Source organism: Microchirus variegatus (genome assembly GCF_963457635.1).
Source record: "Microchirus variegatus genome assembly, chromosome: 3".
In the NCBI taxonomy this organism is placed as follows: Eukaryota; Metazoa; Chordata; class Actinopteri; order Pleuronectiformes; family Soleidae; genus Microchirus; species Microchirus variegatus.
In genome coordinates, this window is record NC_139804.1 from 3,219,583 (window position 1) to 3,240,911 (window position 21,329).

At 41.3% G+C, this 21,329-nt stretch overlaps 1 protein-coding gene across 2 annotated transcripts in view; it reads left to right on the forward strand.

Moving 5' to 3' along the window:
- The window catches only part of tenm4 (teneurin transmembrane protein 4), a gene marked incomplete at both ends in the record, with an annotated part of 186,001 nt that overhangs the window by 35,388 nt on the left and 129,284 nt on the right, over window positions 1-21,329 (forward strand). The window contains 2 exons of one of the 2 annotated variants that reach the window (XM_083887238.1): window positions 15,197-15,434; window positions 20,458-20,556. In XM_083887238.1, the coding sequence (XP_083743364.1) occupies window positions 15,197-15,434; window positions 20,458-20,556 (337 nt within the window). Of the gene's footprint in view, window positions 1-15,190; window positions 15,435-20,457; window positions 20,557-21,329 lie in introns of both variants that reach the window. The other variant, XM_083887239.1, reaches the window with a different exon arrangement.

Here is a 21,329-nt window from a genome sequence, read left to right on the forward strand (position 1 = left end):
CTCTTTAAATCAATGCCTTTTTGTCCAGACGGAGGTTCTTTCACCTCGCGGTGCTGGTATTACGTATAAATAAGGAATAGGAACTTCTTTGCTTTTTCATGTGGTTTATTCCCATAAACAAGCTAATGAGGACGTGTGCGCTCGCTCTGTATTTTTTAGTACGTTTTCTTTACTTGATCCGCTGCAAAGTCGTCCCATTTAACTGAGTTAATCGTGATTTAAACTGGATGTCACATTTATGTTTATTTTCACTAATGACAGACACAGATATTCTATATAACTCTAGGAACCCATGCTGGTTTCCCAATTCAAGGGAAAGAATCCACTTCAACTGTTCCCTTTAGCTCCGTTTAGTAAACATGACGTCGCACGTGTCTTTTTTCCCTTCTGTCGCCATGGAAACGTGTCATGCGTTAATGTTGACGCCGTTAAACACAGTTGACGCGTTAACGTTTGACAGCCCTAGTTTTTTTATTCAAAAGATTTGGATTTGGATTTAAGAACTAGCTAGCTAGCTTAGCCAACATCAGCCGAGAAAAAAAAAAAAAAGCTAACAACGTTGACGCAGTTAAACGCCGTTAACGTTTGACAGCCCTAGTTTTTTATTCTAAAGATTTCGATTGAAGAACTAGCTAGCTAGCTTAGCCAACAACAGCCGAGCCAAAAAAAAGCTAACAACGTTGACGCGTTAACGTTTGACAGCCCTAGTTTTTTATTCAAAAGATTTCGATTTAAAAACCAGCTAGCTAGCTTAGCCAACATCAGCCAAGACAAAAAAAGCTAACAACGTTGACGCCGTTAAACGCTGTTGATGCACTAGCGTTTGACAGCCCTAGTTTTTTTATTCGAAAGATTTGGATTTGGATTTAAGAACTAAGTAGCTAGCTTAGCCAACATCAGCCGAGACAAAAAAGCTAACAAAGTTGACGCGTTAACGTTTGACAGCCCTAGTTTTTTTATTCAAAAGATTGCGATTTCGATATAACAACTAGCTAGCTAGCTTAGCCATCAGCCGAGACAAAAAAAGCTAACAACATATTCGCCTCGTTAGTTCGCTGATAATTACCTGAATGTGTTGATGCGGCGGATTCATTGCTCGTTTCTAGCTTGACTAGCTTGACTGCTAGCTAGTGTTGCTAGCTGATGCAGCAGTCGTCACTTTCCATGAGGCATTTACTTTTTTAATTACTTTAATTACTATTTGTTTATTTTGTTTCATCGTTTCATTCATTCCTAGTAACGGCTCTTGTTAAACGTCTTTGCTAACAGTTACGCTAACAGGACCAAGTGTCCGCTAATGACAGACACGGATATTCTATATAACTCGAGGAACCCATGCTGGTTTTCCCAATTCCAGTGAAAGGATTCACTTCAACCGTTTGCCTTCAGCTACATGAAGCTAATTTTTTCAAGGTGACAGAACCACAGTGGGCCACATGGTTCTGCGGCGTGTATTTGGCACACAGAGAGAGAACGGGGTTACTTTAGGTGCACTAGGACGTTGTCGATATATATTTAAACCAGAATGACTAAATTATCTGAACAAATTTATCTCGGGAAAGAGATTTTTCTATTTGATGCAGATGTTGGAGGAGGAAAATGAGCATGTGCACAGCGCCAGATGTAATGTAATCTGGAATTAAACATGCATCTCAGGTTTTCAGTGGGAAGTACATGAGGAGGGAGGGTGCAGGAAATAAAAAAAGGTAATTTAAAAGCCAGCATGGAAAAAAAAATGACTTGAATATCAAATCAGATCTTTCTGACACACAGGTCAGTGATTTAAGAAACATTTCAAATCAGAGCTGTCACGGTGCACGAGGCGGGAATATTGACTTTAGTTTTGTCGGTAAACAGCCACAGTAAAACAAATGTGTGGCTAATGTAATTGGCTAACAGTGGCTTTTTACTCAAGGTCATGTTTTAGCCCCGCACATACCGGACTTTGAATGTTCTGCTGGATTTTGAGTACGTTATTCCAGTGTTTATTTTTCTGATTTAGATTTAAGAGCTAGCTAGCTAGCTTAGCTAACATCAGCCCAGACAAAATAAGCTACTACTTATACACAGAGTTACTTAGCTGATAATTACCTGAATGTGTCGATGAGGCGGATTCATCGCTCATTTTGTCGTCAACGTTTCTAGCTGGACCGTGTTGCTACTAGCTAGTGTTGCTAGCTGATGCAGCAGTTGTCACTTTTGTTATTTCCAACTACTTATTCACCGAGTTAGTTAGCTGACCTGAACGTTTAGGAGAGGTGGATTAATCGCTCATTTCGTTATCAACGTTTCTAGTTTGACTGGCTTCATGGGTGTTGCTACTAGCAATGCTAGCGTTGGTAGCTGACACAGCAGTCGCCACTTTCCATGAGTCAAAACCAGGACATTCTTCAGCTTTCATATAAATCACCAAAATCGTTTGGCCGCCATTCACATACACAGGAGGCATTTACTGTATGAGTAGTCTTCTTTATTTGTTTCTTTGCTAGCAAGAGCTCTTGCTAAAAGTTCTCGAAAAACGCTGAGGCCGCGGCTTCTGAGAGTAAAACAGTCTACACTTCTCAATTTCAGTTTTTTATTCAGAAGATTTAGATTTAAGAACTAGCTAGCTTAGCAAACATCAGCCGAGACAAAAAAAAAAAGCTTTTATTATTTCCAAATACATATTCACCTATAGTTAGTTAGCTAATAATTAGCTGAATGTGTCGATGAGGTGGATTCATCGCTCATTTTGTCATCAACCTTTCTAGCTTGACTGGCTTCACGGGTGTTGCTACTAGCAATGCTAGCGTTAGTAGCTGATGCAGCAGTCCATCCTTCAGCTATTAAATAAATCCTGCGTTTGACCGCTATTCACATACACAGGAGGCCTTTACTGTATGAGCTGTCATCTTTATTTATGTTATTTATTCAGAGGATTTAGATTTAAAAACTAGCTAGCTTAGATAACATCAGCCAAGACAAAAAAAAAACCTACTTATTCACAGAGTTAGTTAGCTGACCTGAACGTGTCGATGAGGTGAATTCATCGCTCAATTCATTAGCAACGTTTCTAGCTTGACTGGCTTCACAGGTGTTGCTACTAGCACTGCTAGCGTTGGTAGCTGACGCAGCAGTCGTCACTTTCCGTGAGTCAACAGCGGTTCATTCTTCAGCTTTTAAATAAATCCTGTGTTTGACCGCTATTCACATACACAGACACATCTTCATTTGTTTCTTTGCTAGAAAGAGCTCTTCTTAAAAAGTAGGATTCTCTAAGATCGCTGAGAAGCCGACGAAGCTGCGGCGCTGCTCACTGAAGCCTGCGGTCCCTTTGTGCGGGGCATGTGTTCCACCCTGGCCCTAAGCTTTCCCCCGAGGGCCGTCTTCCCCCCCCGCGGAGTCCGTCAGCGGGAGGCCACTGCCACACTGAGCCCACAGATCTGAGACACTCTGACCTCCTAGCATTAGCATCTCTTAATGCACAAACAGCATGGGGTCGGGGGGCCAGTGATGGCTCTCTGTGTCTTCACCCGCTCTCCCGGCCTTGGCAGCTGACCAAAGCAGGAATGCTGATACCGGGTAGAAACTACCCGCGGGGACGTGGCCATGCGTGAATTCAAATAAGTCTTCATTTGAACCGTCCTAATAATCCCCGTGTCTGCGAGTACACGGGGAAATCTGGTTAAAAGAGGTCACACCAGAAAGTAATTTAGCCACAGACACCATGAGGGATGAAACTATCTGAGGCTAAGTAATAATTTAATGAGTAGCACATGGCGCTAGCGTGCAGTGTCTCTTGTGTTTCTTTTCCCCCGGATATTCCCAGTTTCCCAAACTGTATCTATGTTCCCCGGGTCCTATGTTCCCCGCTTTGTATGTGACCGGGGAACATAGGACCCTTTCTCTAAGAAAGGGTTCTATGTTCCCCGCTGTTCACCCAAAAGGACCCAGGGAACATAGGACCCTTACTCTAAAAATGGGTCCTATGTTCCCCGCTTTGTATGAGACCGGGGAACATAGGACCCTTTCTCTAAAAAAGGGTTCTATGTTCCCCGCTGTTCACCCAAAGGGTCCTATGTTCCCCGCTTTGTATGAGACCGGGGAACATAGGACCCTTTCTCTAAAAAAGGGTCCTATGTTCCCCGCTTTGTATGAGACCGGGGAACTAAGGACCCTTTCTCTAAAAAAGGGTTCTATGTTCCCCGCTGTTCACCCAAAGGGTCCTATGTTTCCCCGATTTGTATGAGACCGGGGAATATAGGACCCTTTCTCTAAAAAAGGGTCCTATGTTCCCCGCTTTGTTTGAGACCGGGGATCATAGGACCCTTTCTCTAAAAAAGGGTTCTATGTTCCCCGCTGTTCACCCAAAAGGACCCAGGGAACATAGGACCCTAACCGTAACCCTTACCCTTACCCTAACCCTTTACCCTGGAGCTCCACACCCAGGCTTCCACAAAGTGGGGAACAAAGGACCCTTTTTGTAAAAAAAGGTCCGATGCTCCCCGATCGGGGAACATAGGACCCGGGGAACATAGGTACGACCCCCCCCGACTTTTGACCCGTCATACGTGGAGTTATCGGCGAGCTGGTTTTTGTCCGGTTGCATTGGCCGCGCTCTCCGTCAGCGCGCAGAGGCCGCGGCTGTAATGCGTTTTGCATAACCTACATATCGTCTTCTATATTGACACAAATTGAGACGCAGTACTTTCATTCCCGCGATAATTGCCGGACCATCTGTGCTCTTCTAACAGAATCTTGCGCCGCCCTTGATGGATGTGCGGCAGAGTGACGTACACAACAGAGCGCGGACCAAACCACTCGTCTTGCTCTCGCTAAAGCGGCTCAGCGACTGACAGGAAATCCATGCGGCCTCACAAAGGCACAGAAGAAGCGCATGCCACAAACTAATGGATTGGGTTTGCAAACTGTGGCAAACAGTTTAGTTTAGACCAAAAAAAAGGCGGGTGGGGTTTTTTTTTGTTTATGTTTAAATCAGATTGTATATAAAGATTTACCAGATATACCAAAGTAATGACATGGTTTGGTGATTGTGGAGAAGAGCGGTTTATCAACCAATCACTCGCCGTGAATAATAAAACACCTTTGGATTTGATTTAACGTAGTGGCAGCTACGGGGGGGGAGATGGTTTGGCTTCACATTTGTCAAAAAAACGGTTATGCCATTTGCGCAAAATCTGTTTTTGTGTGCGTTTTTTAGTCATTTTTTAAATTTGGTTGCAACTTTAAGACATAATTGTCTTTTGTTTATTCAAAGTCTAAAGACTGTCTAAAGTAGGCTGGGTTTATTATTCCACATCATGTTCACATCGTTTTGGATAGCGACCGCATACCTGTGTTTGTTGCAGAATCCACTGACTCATTGAAATGCAAGAAAACCGCATTCAGGGAGTCTTTATTATTGAGGTCAGACCATAATAATCAATCACACATTTTACACTTACGCAACTTTTTACCCAAACGGCCCTGTTTATCCTCTCAGGTAGCCCCACAGCGCTGTGTGATTTAGAGGGGGTGTGGCTACAGTAGAGCCAGTGCGTGCTTCTTTTACCGATATATTTAACGACATCTTTCGCCCAAACAACGTCAAACTCGGCGGTGCGCTTACTCGCGACCGTATCGAGACACCTGTCGAGTTTGAGATCAATCGGACTGTCGGTTTGAGAGATATGCGAATAACAGACAGACGGACGGATGGACGGACGTTCTTTGAATGTATAGATAGATGATTGGAGTTATTTATTAAAGGTGCATTATGTAATAAATCTAAAGCAAACTGGCCGTAAAATCCTCCTAATATGTCACAGAGACTCAGGAATAATGTTCATATAACAAACTGAACTCACCAACAACAACAGTACAGGCAAAATATTTGCATTAAAAAAAATGTGGCACCACCTACCGCCGTCTACCAATCACTGCAGTCAGTAGAGTCTCAGCTGCCGAGCAACCACGGGGTTGCCAGTTACGTCAGAAAACGAAACCTAAAACATCTCGGTATTTTGAATTTGATTGTAGTAACCGTTTTTGGCCACATTCTTACATGTGGCGCATTTAAGGCTGAAACCTTGGCTTGTGAAGGTTTGGCTTTTTTAAAGGATGTTGTGTTTTTAAACCCCCGGGAAACCACAGACTTTGACATTTGTATGCACCAAACAACAGTTCGATAAATCGATACGAGAGGAAAAAGATGAATCCATAAAGAAAATAATAGTTATTTGCCCTATACTCGTACAGCCAAATGAGAATGAATGGCTCTTTTCTACCTGCGTACGTCATTTGGGCCTCGGCCTGGTTTTCATACGCCGTCGCTTGTTTCCTCCTCTCTGACAAAAGGTGAACTGAAATTGGGATTCCATGTCTTCGGATTATTCCCATTGAGAGATCGGGGTGTTGTGGTGGTGGTGGTGGTGGTACCTGTTAGCTCTCAAATGAGCGCAGGGAGAGACAGCTTCTATTCCCTGGCGGCTCTTCCCTTCAGACTTTTCTAATGGTGCGAGGAAACATCAGGGCCGGCAGCGAGGAGCCGCTCCAGGGAGCGAGGAGGGAGGAAGCAGCCTCGCTGCCTTCGTGACAAATCCCGTTCGTACGTTTCGCAGACAAATGCTGCTCGACTGGAAATCTTATGATTAGCCATAGGCGGCGTTAGCAGTAAGCAAGATTTAGTGATTTATCCCTCGATCGGGTGTGATGTGAGCCAGTCTCTTATTGTGCCGCCAAAGTTGTGTTTTTGGTTGTTTTTTGTGTGAAATGCATCTTCACTTTCACTTTCCCCCTCGTGTTATGATGAGCGCTCCAGGACCCGCGCGCCGCTGTCCAACATTTCTCAACATTGATTGCGTCCATCTGGTGGCTAAGTATCGAATGAAATGTCAAAGGCTAATCCCCCCTATGTAACAGCTGCCGTATAGGAAATTGGAAGTGTTTCCATGGCGACGGCGGAGCGAGACATACAGTTATATGTTGATCTGCAAGTTTATTATATACGAGCGGCATCGTTACAGACAGACTCTGTGTCGGTGTTTGTCACTTAAAATAAGACGGTGTTTACTGTTAGAGAAAAACTGACACTCTGCAATATTACTGCAATATTACTGCAAAATTTCTCTAGCCCTCAGCCCATTGTATGTAATAATTATTTTTTTGTACATAATGCACATAGACTATACACTCTTAGAAATACAAGTGCTAAGTAGAACCATTAGGTTCTACTTAGCACTTGTAAGGTTCTTCGGCTTGTCCTCATAGGTGATTCAACTTAGGAGAACTCTTTTTGGCTCCAGGTAGAACCTCTTTATAAAGGTTCCACCTGGAACCCTTTTAAAAGCCTTTATTCAGGAAAGGAGTTTTAAAGGGTTCTCTGGATCAAAATGGTTCTTACTGGAACCATTAGTGTTACCAAGAACCCTTGAAGAGGGTTCCACCAAGAACCCTTTTAAAACCCTTTATTCAGGAAAGGGGTTTTAAAGGGTTCTCTGGATCAAAATGGTTCTTACTGGAACCATTAGTGTTACCAAGAACCCTTGAAAAGGGTTCCAGGTGGAACCTATGGAGGGTTCCACCAAGAACCCTTTTGAAACCCTTTATTCAGGAAAGGAGTTTTAAAGGGTTCTCTGGATCAAAATGGTTCTTACAGGAACCATTAGTGTTACCAAGAACCCTTGAAGAGGGTTCCACCAAGAACCCTTTTAAAACCCTTTATTCAGGAAAGGGGTTTTAAAGGGTTCTCTGGATCAAAATGGTTCTTACTGGAACCATTAGTGTTACCAAGAACCCTTGGAAAGGGTTCCAGGTGGAACCTATGGAGGGTTCCACCAAGAACCCTTTTGAAACCCTTTATTCAGGAAAGGGGTTTTAAAGGGTTCTCTGGATCAAAATGGTTCTTACTGGAACCATTAGTGTAACCAAGAACCATTGAAAAGAGTTCCACCAAGAACCCTTAGAAAACCCTTTATTCAGGAAAAGGGTTTTAAAGGGTTCTCTGGATCAAAATGGTTAGTTTTCAGAAGCAAATGGTTCCAGGTAGAACCTCAGCCCTTATAGAACCCTTATTTCTTAGAGTGTAGTCCTTTATTCTACGTTTTACCTTTCCTTAATCCCTTGCTTGTCTGCACACGTCTGTCTTAACTGTATTTCCCTTTCGTGGGATAAATAAAGTTGAGCTTATCTTATCTTACTTCAGTCCCTGAAGTGAATCTGATGAATTAAATTTCAATTTATTTGGACGTCACGTTATATAACTGAATAATTATAAATGATAGTTTATAATAACATTTACATGTGTCAAGTAAAAGGTTGCAGAAGAAATCCACCAGCAAACATCTTTGTTTCCTCACTCTGCGCGTAGTAATAATAAAAATGTTAAATACACACTTCTACGTATAAAGCTGTGAAGAGAGCAGCATCTGTTCAGGTTTGGACAGTTGTGTAAAATGTCTCTGTGAACATGTCACGAATTTAAAATCCTTGAAAAAAAAGAAACAAAAGATTATATAAACAACGTGTGTTCTTGGAAAGCTGACGATCAAAAACAAGTCATCGTGTAAAAAAATTCAATTTACACCAGTAAATAACATTTTGGAGGGTTTTTTTCGCTGGCACGCCTCCGTTCATTTCCATTTTTTTAACCCTGCAGTTTTTATATCATTTGCACGAGGGGGGAAATGGTATCATCCTGCCATTAGACAGACATTCCTGATGTCTCTCAGGGTGGGGGGTGTGTGCGGGGGTGGTGGTTTCGTCCTGGCTAATGAAGTGGATTTGCCTTAATTACTTGTCTAGAATAGCATCGGGAGGTCTCAAGCGGTGCGTGCATCTGTTGAGAAATGAAAAAGTGCATTCCAGACTGAATGGGGGATCTATAGGGCTTCTGTTTTTTTTTTTTTCAATGCCATGTGAAAGTTTGTCTTCTCTCTGTCGTCTCTGTTAAAACAAATTAATCTCCCTCCTTTTTCATTTGTGTAAAGCAGGTCAATAGAAAACCATTAATATTTTTCCTCCTCCCGTCCTTATAGCTCGGGTCGTCCTGAGTAATGGTTTTGCCGAATCATGGAATCGCATCTGTTGGTCGCGTTTCCCGGGTTCTTTGTCTCATAAACGCTTTTATTGTTCAGCTTTTTGTGTGTTAAGGCAAATTATGACATCAAAACAACACAGTTTGTATAAGATAATGTGATAATGTGATCACACAAAGACAAACTTAAGACAAAAGTTAACATTTATTCATTCAAAACTAATAAAAACTTACTTACTGTACAAAAAAAATAAATTGCATAAATAAAAGCTTAGGCTAGCTGCCTTTTTCGCCCAGAATTGACAAAAAAAAACACAAATAACACAAATTGGTGGTGTTTTTTTCAAAATAGAAACTTTCAAAAAATAATAATAATATGTACATGTATATATATATTTTTCTTTTTAATCGATTTTTGTTTTCATACGCAAAGTTTATGAATGAATTTTTTCCCCACCCCTAGTTTCTTTTTATGTGTTTATGCAAATGATTAGACAAGAGTGGATGAGATTAGCGTCATCTCTATGCAGCGTTTGTTAAAATCTTAAAAAAGAATAACTCGGTACTTCCTGCGACATTTTAAATTAGTTCAATATTGACATTTTTAGAAATGTCCTGGCTAAATCTGCTGTCTTTTTGTTGCTAGCTTAATGTTACCGTGGCACCTTGTTGTCTTTTGGTTGCTAGCTTAATGTTAGCATGGCAGCGTGCTGTCTTTTTGTTGCTAGCTTAATGTTACCGTGGCACCTTGTTGTCTTTTGGTTGCTAGCTTAATGTTAACGTGGCAGCGTGCTGTCTTTTTGTTGCTAGCTTAATGTTACCGTGGCACCTTGTTATCTTTTGGTTGCTATGTTAATGTTAGCATGGCAGCGTGCTGTCTTTTTGTTGCTAGCTTAATGTTACCGTGGCACCTTGTTGTTTTTTGGTTGCAAGCTCAATGTTACTAGCCTTTGTACGGCAGATCCTTAGACTACCGTTCAAAAGTTTGGGGTCACTTAGAAATGTTTTTTTTTTTTTTTTCAATTAATATTAATATGTTTGCTAATGGCGTTAGAAGGCTATTGGATGATTAGAAAACCCTTGTGCGATGATGTTAGCACAGCTGAAAACAGTTTTGACGATTATTTCTAATCTTGTCAATGTCTTGACTATATTTTCTATTCATTTTGCAACTGTTTTGATGAATAAAACTCTGACTTTTCATGGAAAACACAACAAAAATTGTATTGTGACCCTAAAAACTTTTGAACGGTATAGTGTAAGTTATGGGCTAACCTAAGCTAACGGTACACTGATTAATATTTATCGATTCCCGCCGTGATTCCTGGGCCACATTGCGACTCTAACCCTGAACGACTTGTCGGCCCACATTTTGCTGAAGCGTCATAGTTCGGTGAGGTATTTGTTTACCCGGCAGTGGATGCTCTCCAGACCAGTGATGCATTTAGCGGTGTGATATTTTTTTTTTCCTCCGCGCTGTCCGCCCGTATCAAATTAGCATAGCCTTATTAATGGCTTTAGGGATCAGGTACATTACTGAGAAGGAGGGAGGCCATCAACAACAACTACTGCACACCACACACCGGCCCTACTGTTCATCACAGCGACGCCGCACCTCCCGTTCTCTCACGCGGCGTCGCGGCTAATTACGAGGGCAGGATTGTGCAAAAGTATGGAACCATCTGTCAGCGCGACGGATGACTAATATAAAGAAAAAAAGAGGAAATAACGTTTCCCGCGTACATCCTTTAATGTGTTGGGCGTAGTGTAGTAAACAGGCTTGTTCCCCCCTGAAATTATTAATGGATTACTCATTACTCGGCGTGAAAAGGTAGTTTTTATGACTCATTATGTCACTTTTCGGTTGCATCCCACAGGATTAGGAATCGTGGCCATTTCTCCTCTTCGCTCGTCAGCGTAACGCCGTGAAATGTGCGCGAGCCGTAACGTGTTAGATCTCAAGTGAAAGCAGCTGTAAAAGTGGCGGGAAATACAGTGTTATACAACTCAACTGTCATCTGTGGAACTGAGAGTAACAATCGTCTGCACATATGACGACATCACGTATGAATGTGAGGATGTTAACATTTCAAATGATGATTTCAAACGTCACACCATTTGCTTTCCTAGTCCAGTCATACTATTTTTTCCTGTTTCTTCTTCACCATCTTCTTGGTTCTTGGCATAATGACTGAGCTAGGCTAACGGCTAACAGCAGTACAATATAACGGCCGCAGTTCAGGCTTAGAGATACTAACTAAACTAAATTTAGCCGTATTCATATTGAGCTGGAACCTACCGCTGTATATTGCAGGCTATTGTATATTGTTTTTGTATGTTATGTCTCTGTTCTAGTGGCTATTTATGTCATAGTCAATAGCCCCGTAGCGCTAACCTGTTGAGGCAATGACAGGCTATCAAGGTAAGCTAGCGTTTCTAGCCTAAAAGTTGGTGAATACACTGTTGAAAGTGTTTTTTTCTCTCTGCTCTCATCCTCAGTTTGCTTTCTTTTGGTTGCTAGCTTAATGTTAGCGTGGCAAGGTGGCACCCTGCTGTCTTTTGGTTGCTAGCTTAATGTTAGCGTGGCACCGTGCTGTCTTTTGGTTGTTAGCTTAATGTTAGTGTGTCACCGTGCTGTCTTTTGGTTGCTAGCTTAATGTTAACATGTCACCGTGCTGTCTTTTGGTTGCTTGCTTAATGTTAGCGTGTCACCGTGCTGTCTTTTGGTTGCTAGCTTAATGTTAGCGTGTCACTGTGCTGTTTTTTTTGTTGCTAGCTTAATGCTAGCGCGGCACAGTGCTGTATTTTGGTTGCTAGCCTAAATGTTAGCGTGTCACCATGCTAGATGTTTCATTTAATTTAACTCTTTAACTTTGAACATGAAGTGTACGTAGCTATAATGTTCTTCGTATCCTTGTCTTTGACGAACTGAAAATAATTTACGTACGTAGAGTCCTCTCCTCAATCAATAGTTCTCTTGCGCTAACAGGAAGTAAACATTTTTAATTTGTTTTACTCCTCTGCTAATCTTGCGGTGTAAGTACCATATAATGAATTTGTGTAAAAAAAAAACACACCACTTAATTTCAGGCTTAAAATGCATTGTGATGCATAAAAATGTAAAATATATATATGAATAGTAATGCCTTACATTACTGTGTTACAGCTAAAGCTAATGCATTACAGTAATTGCATTACTTAACCCACCACTGGTAGAGAGCTATAGGTTAAGAACTCTCGCCTAAACGGAGAATAGAAAAAAAATGAATGAATAAATAAGATCAAACTCTGGCACACCGGAGAAATTAGGTTGCGTGAAGATGAATAGTCGCACACATTTTCCTTCTCGTTAGCACATTACCTGTAAACACAATGGCTTCTCTCTCCATTCTTTCTAAAAGTGCCTTCCAGCGCTCAACCTTTAATGCGTCTTTGTTCTCTGCAAAGAGTCAGCTTTGCACCTCAACGGGTTATTTATTTACTGGGATTGAAGCGCGTTAACGTCGCGGCTTCATGCCACCGATCCTGCAAAATAAATCCTGTAAAGATTGTCGATTGTTCACCGCGCCGTGAGTAGGTGTTGCTTTAATGAAGGAGCTGATTATACAAAATAGGTCCACTGTGCCACTGTGTTCCACTCCCTCTGCTGTAAATTGGCAATTTAGCGTTGTGGGGATATCTGTGGAATAAAAGGTGTAAAGAAAAGCCACTCTTTCACTCGGCGTAAAGCCACTTTATTGATTGACGAATGGCTTAGCAGATGTGGAAATGAACGGCTTCAGAGTGCAGAAGGACATTGGCCTTCCGTCTTGTCGAGTGCACCGAGTATCAGAAAGTGCATATAGGACCTCTGGGTACAATCTGGTCTTCTAACGCCTCGTATCTAATAGTTTTAAATCCTCTGGTGAAAAGTGACAACAAAGCTGGCGAAAGAGGGCCTGAAAAATGATATAAGAGCTCACGAATGACTTTCGCTAACGCTGACCACTGAGAATCTGATAATGCCACAGAACTAATGGGCAAAAAATAGCCTCTGTTCTTTCTTTCTTCAGCGTCAAATCTTCAAAATGTGTGAAAAGAGTTTGAGTCAAGCAAGCTATTGTTCTAAAAAAAAAGGACAATACAGATTCTTCCCTGGCTGAATAAATGTCTAAAAACACGTAGCGGTCAGTTTTTGGTTGCTAGCTTAACATTAGCGTGGCACCGTGCTGTATTTTGGTTGCTAGCTTAATTTTAGCGTGTCACCGTGCTGTCTTTTTGTTGGTAGCTTAATCAGGGTATCCGCGTGGTCTTTAAAAGTATTTAATCCAATCATTTGAATTTAAGGCCTTAAAATGTCTTAAATTCTACTAAAATCTCATAAAAGCTCTTAAACACAATTTTGAAAGGTCTTAAAAATCTAATAACGTAACTTTTATTTAAAAATGCATAAACTTCTGGAATGTTTCTGTTTTTGAGGATGCGATAACATAACTACAACATGGAACTAAAGTAGGTCGTATTGTGGCGGTGTGCTGTCTTTTGGTTGCTAGCTTAATGTCAGCGTGGCAGCGTGCTGTCTTTTTGTTGCTAGCTTTATGTCAGCCTGGCACCATGCTGTCTTTTTGTTGCTAGCTTAATGCTAGGGTGGCACCGTGCTGCATTTTGGTTGCTAGCTTAATGTTAGCGTGTCACCGTGCTGTCTTTTTCTTGGTAGCTTAATGTTACCGTGTTGTCTTTTGGTTTGCTAGCTTAAAGGTAGCGTGAGAACGTGCTGTCTTTTGGTTGCTAGCTTAATATTAGCGTGGCATCAGGCTCGCTTTTTTTATTTGATTACTTTTTTACCTTTTTTTTTTTACTCCTCTGCTAATCTTGCGGTGTTTGTAAAAACACACCACTTCATTTCAGGCTTAAAATGCATTGTGATGCATAAAAAGGTAAAATATAAAAAAAAAAAAATAGTAATGCCGTACATTACTGCGTTGTTATTATTGAAAAGAGACTCTTCCCTAGCTGAATAAACGTCTAAAAACAGGTAGCGGTCAGTTTTGGTCTGTTTACACAGGATCCAGTTCCTCATCAGAGTAAACAGTCAAAGTCTCTCTGTGGGAGGAAGCCAGGGAACTTTGATAGACACTGGTTTGGAGAGATAATGAGCTGAGGAAGGACTGTTTCTTTCTCTTTTTTTAGCTTCACGTAAGGGATTTGAAGCTCTTAAGTCAAAAGAGTCTTTTGGCAGAAATTAATATGCTGCTGCTGCTGCTGTTGAAACCACAACTTATCAATTATCAGTCAGAGAGCTGATGCTCGGGGAGCGAGGCAGCAGCACTTCAGAAAATAATCTCTTTATGTGCTGATGAACCATCGCGCTGTCTCCAAAGACAATTCCAAAAGTTTATTTTCAAGTATCTGTAACACGTTTTCAATTGAATTCCATTCAGTTTGTGTAGTTCATTTGTGTAGCCCCAAATCACAACATACATCATCTCAAGGCTCTGTACATAGACGACATCATTCACACACAATGAGCACGCACTACGCTCTTAGAAATAAGGGTTCCAAAAGTGTTTGTTTGACTTAATGTTTGTTTGTGTAAAGTTTTGTGTTGCTGCCATAACTACAAAAAAGTTGGTTTTACGTTATAACAAGAAACCGTTATTTCGAGAAACTATTACGTTATAATGAGAAGCTTTCACGTTATAATGAGAAACTATCACCTTATTTCGAGATAGAATGTTTTCTCATTATAACGAGAAACGTGCTAGTTTCTTATTAAAACGTAATAGTTTCTCAAAATAACATTATAGTTTCTCGTTATAACATAATAGTTTCTCGTTATAACGTAATAGTTTCTCATAATAACGTGACAGTTTCTCATTATAACGAGAAAACATCGTATCTCGAGATAACGTGACAGTTACTCATTATAACTAGAATACAAACTATCTCGAAATAATGTGATAGTTTTGCGTTATAACGTAATAGTTTCTCGAAATAACGTGATAGTTTCTCGTTATAACGAGAAAACAATCTTATCTCAAAATAACCTGATAGTTTCTCGTTATAACGTAATACTGAGCACCCCACTTTTTTTCTATGTGTGGCAGCAATACGCTTCTGTAACTTTGAGGTTTGAATAGTCGTCGTACAACAGCTGTATCAAGTTCTGAGTTTTCCTTCCTCTTGTTTCCTTTCCAGACGCAGCCTTTCAGAACCACTCTCGGTTGCGGACGCCTCCTCTACCGCTCTCCCACTCGCCCAATCATCAGCACCATGCGGCCTCCGTTAACTCCTTGAACAGGGGCAACTACACGCCGCGGAGCAACCCCAGTCCCGTGCCCACAGACAGCTCCATTCCCACAGAGGGCCCTGCCAGCGGTCCAGACTCTGGCAGCGTGCAGGACAACTGGCTGCTCAACAGCAACATCCCACTGGAAACCAGGTAAGGCGTCGCTCGTCTAAGCCCTCGGTGATGTATGGAGATGTTGGCGCCTGTAAGGCTGAGCTTGACATGCTCATGAGCTTCTCATGCTGTCCCCGCTCCATGTCGAAAACACCACTGTGCTAACAGGTAGTCGGGGCAATAACATGGGAAAACTCTGCTGAAGGGCAAAGGCTTACGGTTTGTGATGAACATGGTTTGGTTGCAAACAAGAGAAAACTGCTGCTTCTGGGTCTTTGTGTAAAGAGCAATTATAATCACGTCCGGCTGTAAATCTGTTGCGACTATTTCGACTCCTGCGATCAGGCGTAATGACTCCTCCATATCTGCCCCGGTTATTATTATTTAATTCATATTAATCAGCATTCACTTATACGGAAGATGATTAGGGCCACACAGGAAACAAATATTTGAGTTCTGACTTTAATCTCAGAATTCTGACTTTATTCTCAGAATTCTCATTTTAAACTCATAATTTTGACTTTATTCTTAAAATTCTGACTTTAAAACTCAGAATTCTGACTTTATTCTTAGAATTATGACTTTAAAACTCAGAATTATGACTTTAAAACTCAGAATTATGACTTTATTCTTGGAATGCTGACTTTAAAACTGAGAATTCTGACTTTAAAACTCAGAATTCTGACTTTATTCTTAGAATTCTGACTTTAAAACTCAGAAATCTGACTTTATACTTTAGAAATCAGAATTCTGACTTTATTCTCAGAATTCTGACTTTAAAACTCAGAATACTGACTTTATTTTGAGAATTCTGACTTTAAACTCTGAGAATAAAGTCAGAATTCTGAGTTTAAAGTCAGAACTCAAATATTTTTTCCCTGCGTGGCCCTAATCCTCTTCCGTACACTTATCAGTAGGAGGTGGCCTTTTATGAAGTATATTTATTAGCGTTATATTATTATAACAAAGGCAGTATCTGTCGTTCCTGTGGTGTGGCCTTTACTGCAAGATCGTATGAAATCTAGAGAAGGTTAAAATGATCTAAAACCTCCTCTAACCCTAATCACCGTCGCTCTGGTAATAGGTCGCAAATTTTTGCTTGTGTCCGAGTCTCCTATACTGAGCAAACTGTTAGATTTGATAAAGGTTGTACTACATTCACATGATTTATTTATTATAATATATTCAAAACAATCCACTTTTCCGTGACTCCATGTACGACACAGATATGTGTCAGGTTTTTTTGTATCGTGAATATCTTCTTTTAAAGAATATTCAAGACAGCGATGGTGGAAACCAAACAGTGTTTGAACACAGAGCTGCTGAGCCTGCTGTCGCACACCTACTTTAATATGAATAGAGAGAGAGTTCCTCTCTCAGCTCTCTGACTAATTACTTGCCATATGTGGGGTTTTTGGGGACGTACAATTCCACAGTGAACAGTGATGGATAATACGAGCCGTTAGCCGCGTAGCTTCCAGTGTGACGTCAAACCGAGGGCGTTTTGGCGCTTCGTTGAACTTCGCGTTAGCGCGCGGTATATATTTCTATCCCTGAACACAACCATTAATTGTCATGTTTTAACCTCTTCCTCACGGTTGCCCCCGGGACATGTAAATACAATTAAATGGGTTTTTAATAATTTGGTACATAAGAAATCTCCAATGGCACAGATGGTGCCAAACTGTGCCAACAGAGAGAACGCCTAGACATCTCTTTACTAAAACCTCTGTAATTTCACTCCGCTTCATTTCAGCAGCATCAGACATTGCACAGCTCATGTCCACATGTTTTTACATGACCTCCATGTGTTTTTAAGCTCCTACTGCACATTTTTAAAGGTGATATTTGCTTTAAAATGCAATCTTTTTTTAGGCGAGAGGAAAAATTATCCTTCAGTTATGCTGTGTTCCATGTGCATTAAATATAATAAAAAATAATAATAATAATAATAATAATAAATTAAATAATAATAGTCATTTATTTTGTAGGTTATTGGATTAGAAACGTTAACAAAAATGGTGAAAACCAATAGTCTGACTTTTATTTCAAAGAAAATACTCAAAACTGAGTTATTCATGGTTAACCAATCATTTATTAGTCGGTTACTAATAGAAACGTAGTTCGTTTCACATCCAGATAAACGTTAATATCGTAGTGCAGCACATTTTCTCTATGAAATAAATGTACATTTTCTTTCGTAAATTAGTGCAGATTAGCTCCAGTGTTTGACATGATTCTGGCACACTTGATCTAAGACGATGAATCCCTCGCGGAGGCTCGGCGATGTTAAGTTGGCACGGCTGAATAACGGCAGCCTCCCCCCGAACACACTCTTTTTTTTCTGTGTGTGAGAGACGGTTCAGTCAACAGGAAAATGAGCATCAATTTCATCCGGTGGAAGGACAGTTAGCGCGATAATGAATGATTATGCATCATCCCGGCTCCTAGTTAATCCCACACAGGTATTCCCTTCTGGGGCGGATAACAGATGGCGGAGGAGAGTGGATCTGCAACAGACAGACAGGCGCGTTGCTTAAAAACCTCGCGTATTCACTATGATCTATTACCGCGAGGAAAAAAAAAAGTCAGTAATGAAAGTGAAAGCCTTAGTCATATCCACACAGGCCATGAAATATTAAATATCACTTTTACTTAGTTAACAGTGCTGCAATGGCCCTCTCTCGTCACTTTAATGAAATTTAATGGACCTGATAAATTCTGCACTGGTCCGGTCTTGATCCTGCTCTGCTGCCGCGGGAGAGAAGGCAGCAGTCGGTCGGTCTGATTCAGCTTCACCACTTTTCCCTGTACTGTGTCTTTCAGGCGTCTGACTCTCTCGCGCTCTCTTCATTAAAAGTTGCATTTTCCCCCAGAACACAAGCAAACAGACTTCACTGCTGGCCTCGGCGAGGCAGTGACAGGAAAAAAGAAAGAACATAAACAAAACTACTACTGTAAGCGGTCATTACGGGGCCCTCGCGTCCAGATTCAAGTGTCCCCAAATTGGGGAGTGCAGCAGTTCCCTGACCTCACTTTTGAAACTGCGGAAACTCATTCACGTGGGGTGCAAATCGCCAAAATGGACACCTAAAATTCTAAATTTCCGACTTCCTAACTTCCCGATTACGGTCAACTTTTTTGTTCGTCTTGGTCTATAACATCTTCCTCCAAGTTTCGGGAAATTCAGTGGAACTTGACGTATGCCGAAATCATAGGGTACTTCCTGTTACGCGGTGAATGGTGGAAATTTGCCAAAAACGCAGTTTTCAATCTGCAAAACCTTTCAATAACTTTTCATCGTTAACGTGTCTAGTACAAATATGCAAATTTTTTACGTCGGTACGACAAACACGCTCAGACGAGTTTGGTCATTTACTGTTTTGAATCCGCACAACCTTTCGATTAACTGTTCATCTTTAATGAGTCGAGTACAAATTGCCGTTCGCTCATTTACGTTGGGTGCAAATCGCCAAAATGGATTGCAAAATTCAAAATGGCCGGCTTCCTGTTGAGTTGAGGCCACGGTTACGGTCGACTTTTTTGTTCTTCTTGGTCTATAACATCTTTCCACCAAGTTTCGGGAAATGGAAGTAAATGTATGCCGAAGTCATAGGGCACTTCCTGTTTTGCGGCAAATGGAGGAAATTCGCCAAAACACTGATGGCTGCTGTGACCACGTCATTTTGAATCCGTATAACTTTATAACTTTTCACCTTTGATGTGTCTAGTACAAATTGGCCCTTTTTTTTTTTACGTTAATACGACAAACGCGCTCGGACAATTTTGCTAATTTACGTAGGCTGCAAATCGCCAAAACGTACTCCAAAATCCAAAATATCCGACTTCTTGTTAGGTTGAGGCCATGGTTACGGTCGACTTTTTTGTTCGTCTTGGTCTATTACATCGTCCCACCAAGTTTGGGGAAATTCGGTGGAACTCAATTTTGCCTCGGTTTTCACCAAAAGAGCCCAAGTTTCAGAAGTTTTTATGCATGATTACCCCCGCAAAAATGACCGGAAAGCCAGAGATATCATAATAATCTGAAGGATAATAGGTTCCTTGCACAAATGTGCAGCTCGCACCTTAAGAAGCCTTTTTCTCTTGTTGCACTGAACACGTTCAGCCTGCCCACTGCATGTGGATGGTTTTCTCCATAGCATTGCTGCAGTGTTTCCTTATGGAACAGAGTTCTCATAGGAGGGAGTGCATTAACCTGAGAAATTATAAAAAAAAATTTTTGTTGCAAAAATTAAATGATAATACTTAAGGATATTATCCCCATGTGATAAAAGTAGTTTATCTGTAATTAAATCTGTTTTCATGGAAATAGACACTTTTTAAGGTCGTTCTTGTTCAGTGACGCATTGTTTTCTTTCAATCACAACCTTTAAAGGAGCCAGAATACGCTAATGTTTATCAGAGAAGAGCAAGACGCTTGCAGAGAAGGGCAGGGCTCGTACAACACAAGGTACGGCCGAGCCCGAAACGAGGCGGAGCGAGCCAGCGACAGTAGATGTTATATCTGTCTCACACTTTTATTTGTAGAAGTAGTTCCATAAGGGCCCTGTTTTTCTGTTTTTTACCCACACTGTGTCTGTGTCTCGATCTCCATTTGTCAGTTATTGATGTCGTTGCCTGGTGATTATCATTATTATGCAGAGGTGTCGTGCTCGAAAAAAATGTGAAAACGACGACTCTGTCTTTGAGGAAACCTTTTTTGGAATAATCTGCTTAAAATCATATTCAGTTATGCGCAGCGTTTGAACATCAAAGACAACAGAGAAACGCGGTCAAAGTGGTCGTGTTTTTGACATTTTTCGCGGTGTGAAATGTTAACAAGAATCCACCGCGTTGACATTAATTGCCGAAAGATAAAAGGGTGAAAATGAACAAAAATCGACTCATTTTTTTGCCATAATATTAATATTTGTACACCACTTTTGTACAGCACTGCACCTCTGCGTTACCTTGTACTGTACTTGGCATTTCCTGTGTTTCTCTTGCATGTACACACCTCACACTCATATAGCCTCATATCCATCTTTCCACCTGTGTGTAGAAACATAGCAAAGCAGACATTCCTAGAGACTTTACAGGACAACCTGATTGAGATGGACATCCTGGCATCGGCACGCCACGATGCCGCGTACACGGACGGGTATGTTGCATGTCTTGCTATATTTATGTCCCACATAAACCTGCTTTGCCATGAATTGGTGCACGTGTTACTTTGGTTTTTTTCCCCCCTTCCATCAAACGTGTTTTAGAAGCGCATGTGTCTTTCCTGCAGTGATAGAATCTGTCCCATCCCTGTTTAGTACGACGACCAATTTGCACTAAGTCATATTGTTGATGAATGTTAACGCTCCCATAGACGGGAAGTTCCAATTAACGCTGTTTTTTGGTGTGTATCTGCGCCATTACCTCGTTTGGAAACAAACAGTTCAGCTACTGCTGAGAACGTTGGGTTTTATTGCATTCTCGGGCTCAGGAATCGTGACGTAAGGATCCCGTCTCCCGAACAGCAGATCCTCCTGCTCCGGGCACGTCTGGGGTTGCGTACATTGAACCGCAGAAGAAGAAGAACGTCCGTAGTGGATGTGTTTCACTTTACGACAGTGTCTTCTGACTCAAAGGTCGTAAAAGGGACCGCGGCGGGGAGTCGTGACCAAGCCATTTTGAAACATCGCTAAAACAATGTGAGTAGCAGTGCATCCACCGTTGCAGAAGGGGGAGCTGTTCTTCTGAGAGCTGACGTGCTAATGACGTCTCTTCAAGACGATACCTGGCCAATCACGAGACAGTTCAGTCTTCTGGGGGGTGAGATTTCAATCGGCTGGTTTGCAGCAACTCGGAGGTAGGGTAGTGGTTCCACCTGGAACCCTTAGTGTAACCAAGAACCCTTGAAAAACCCTTTATACAGGAAACGGT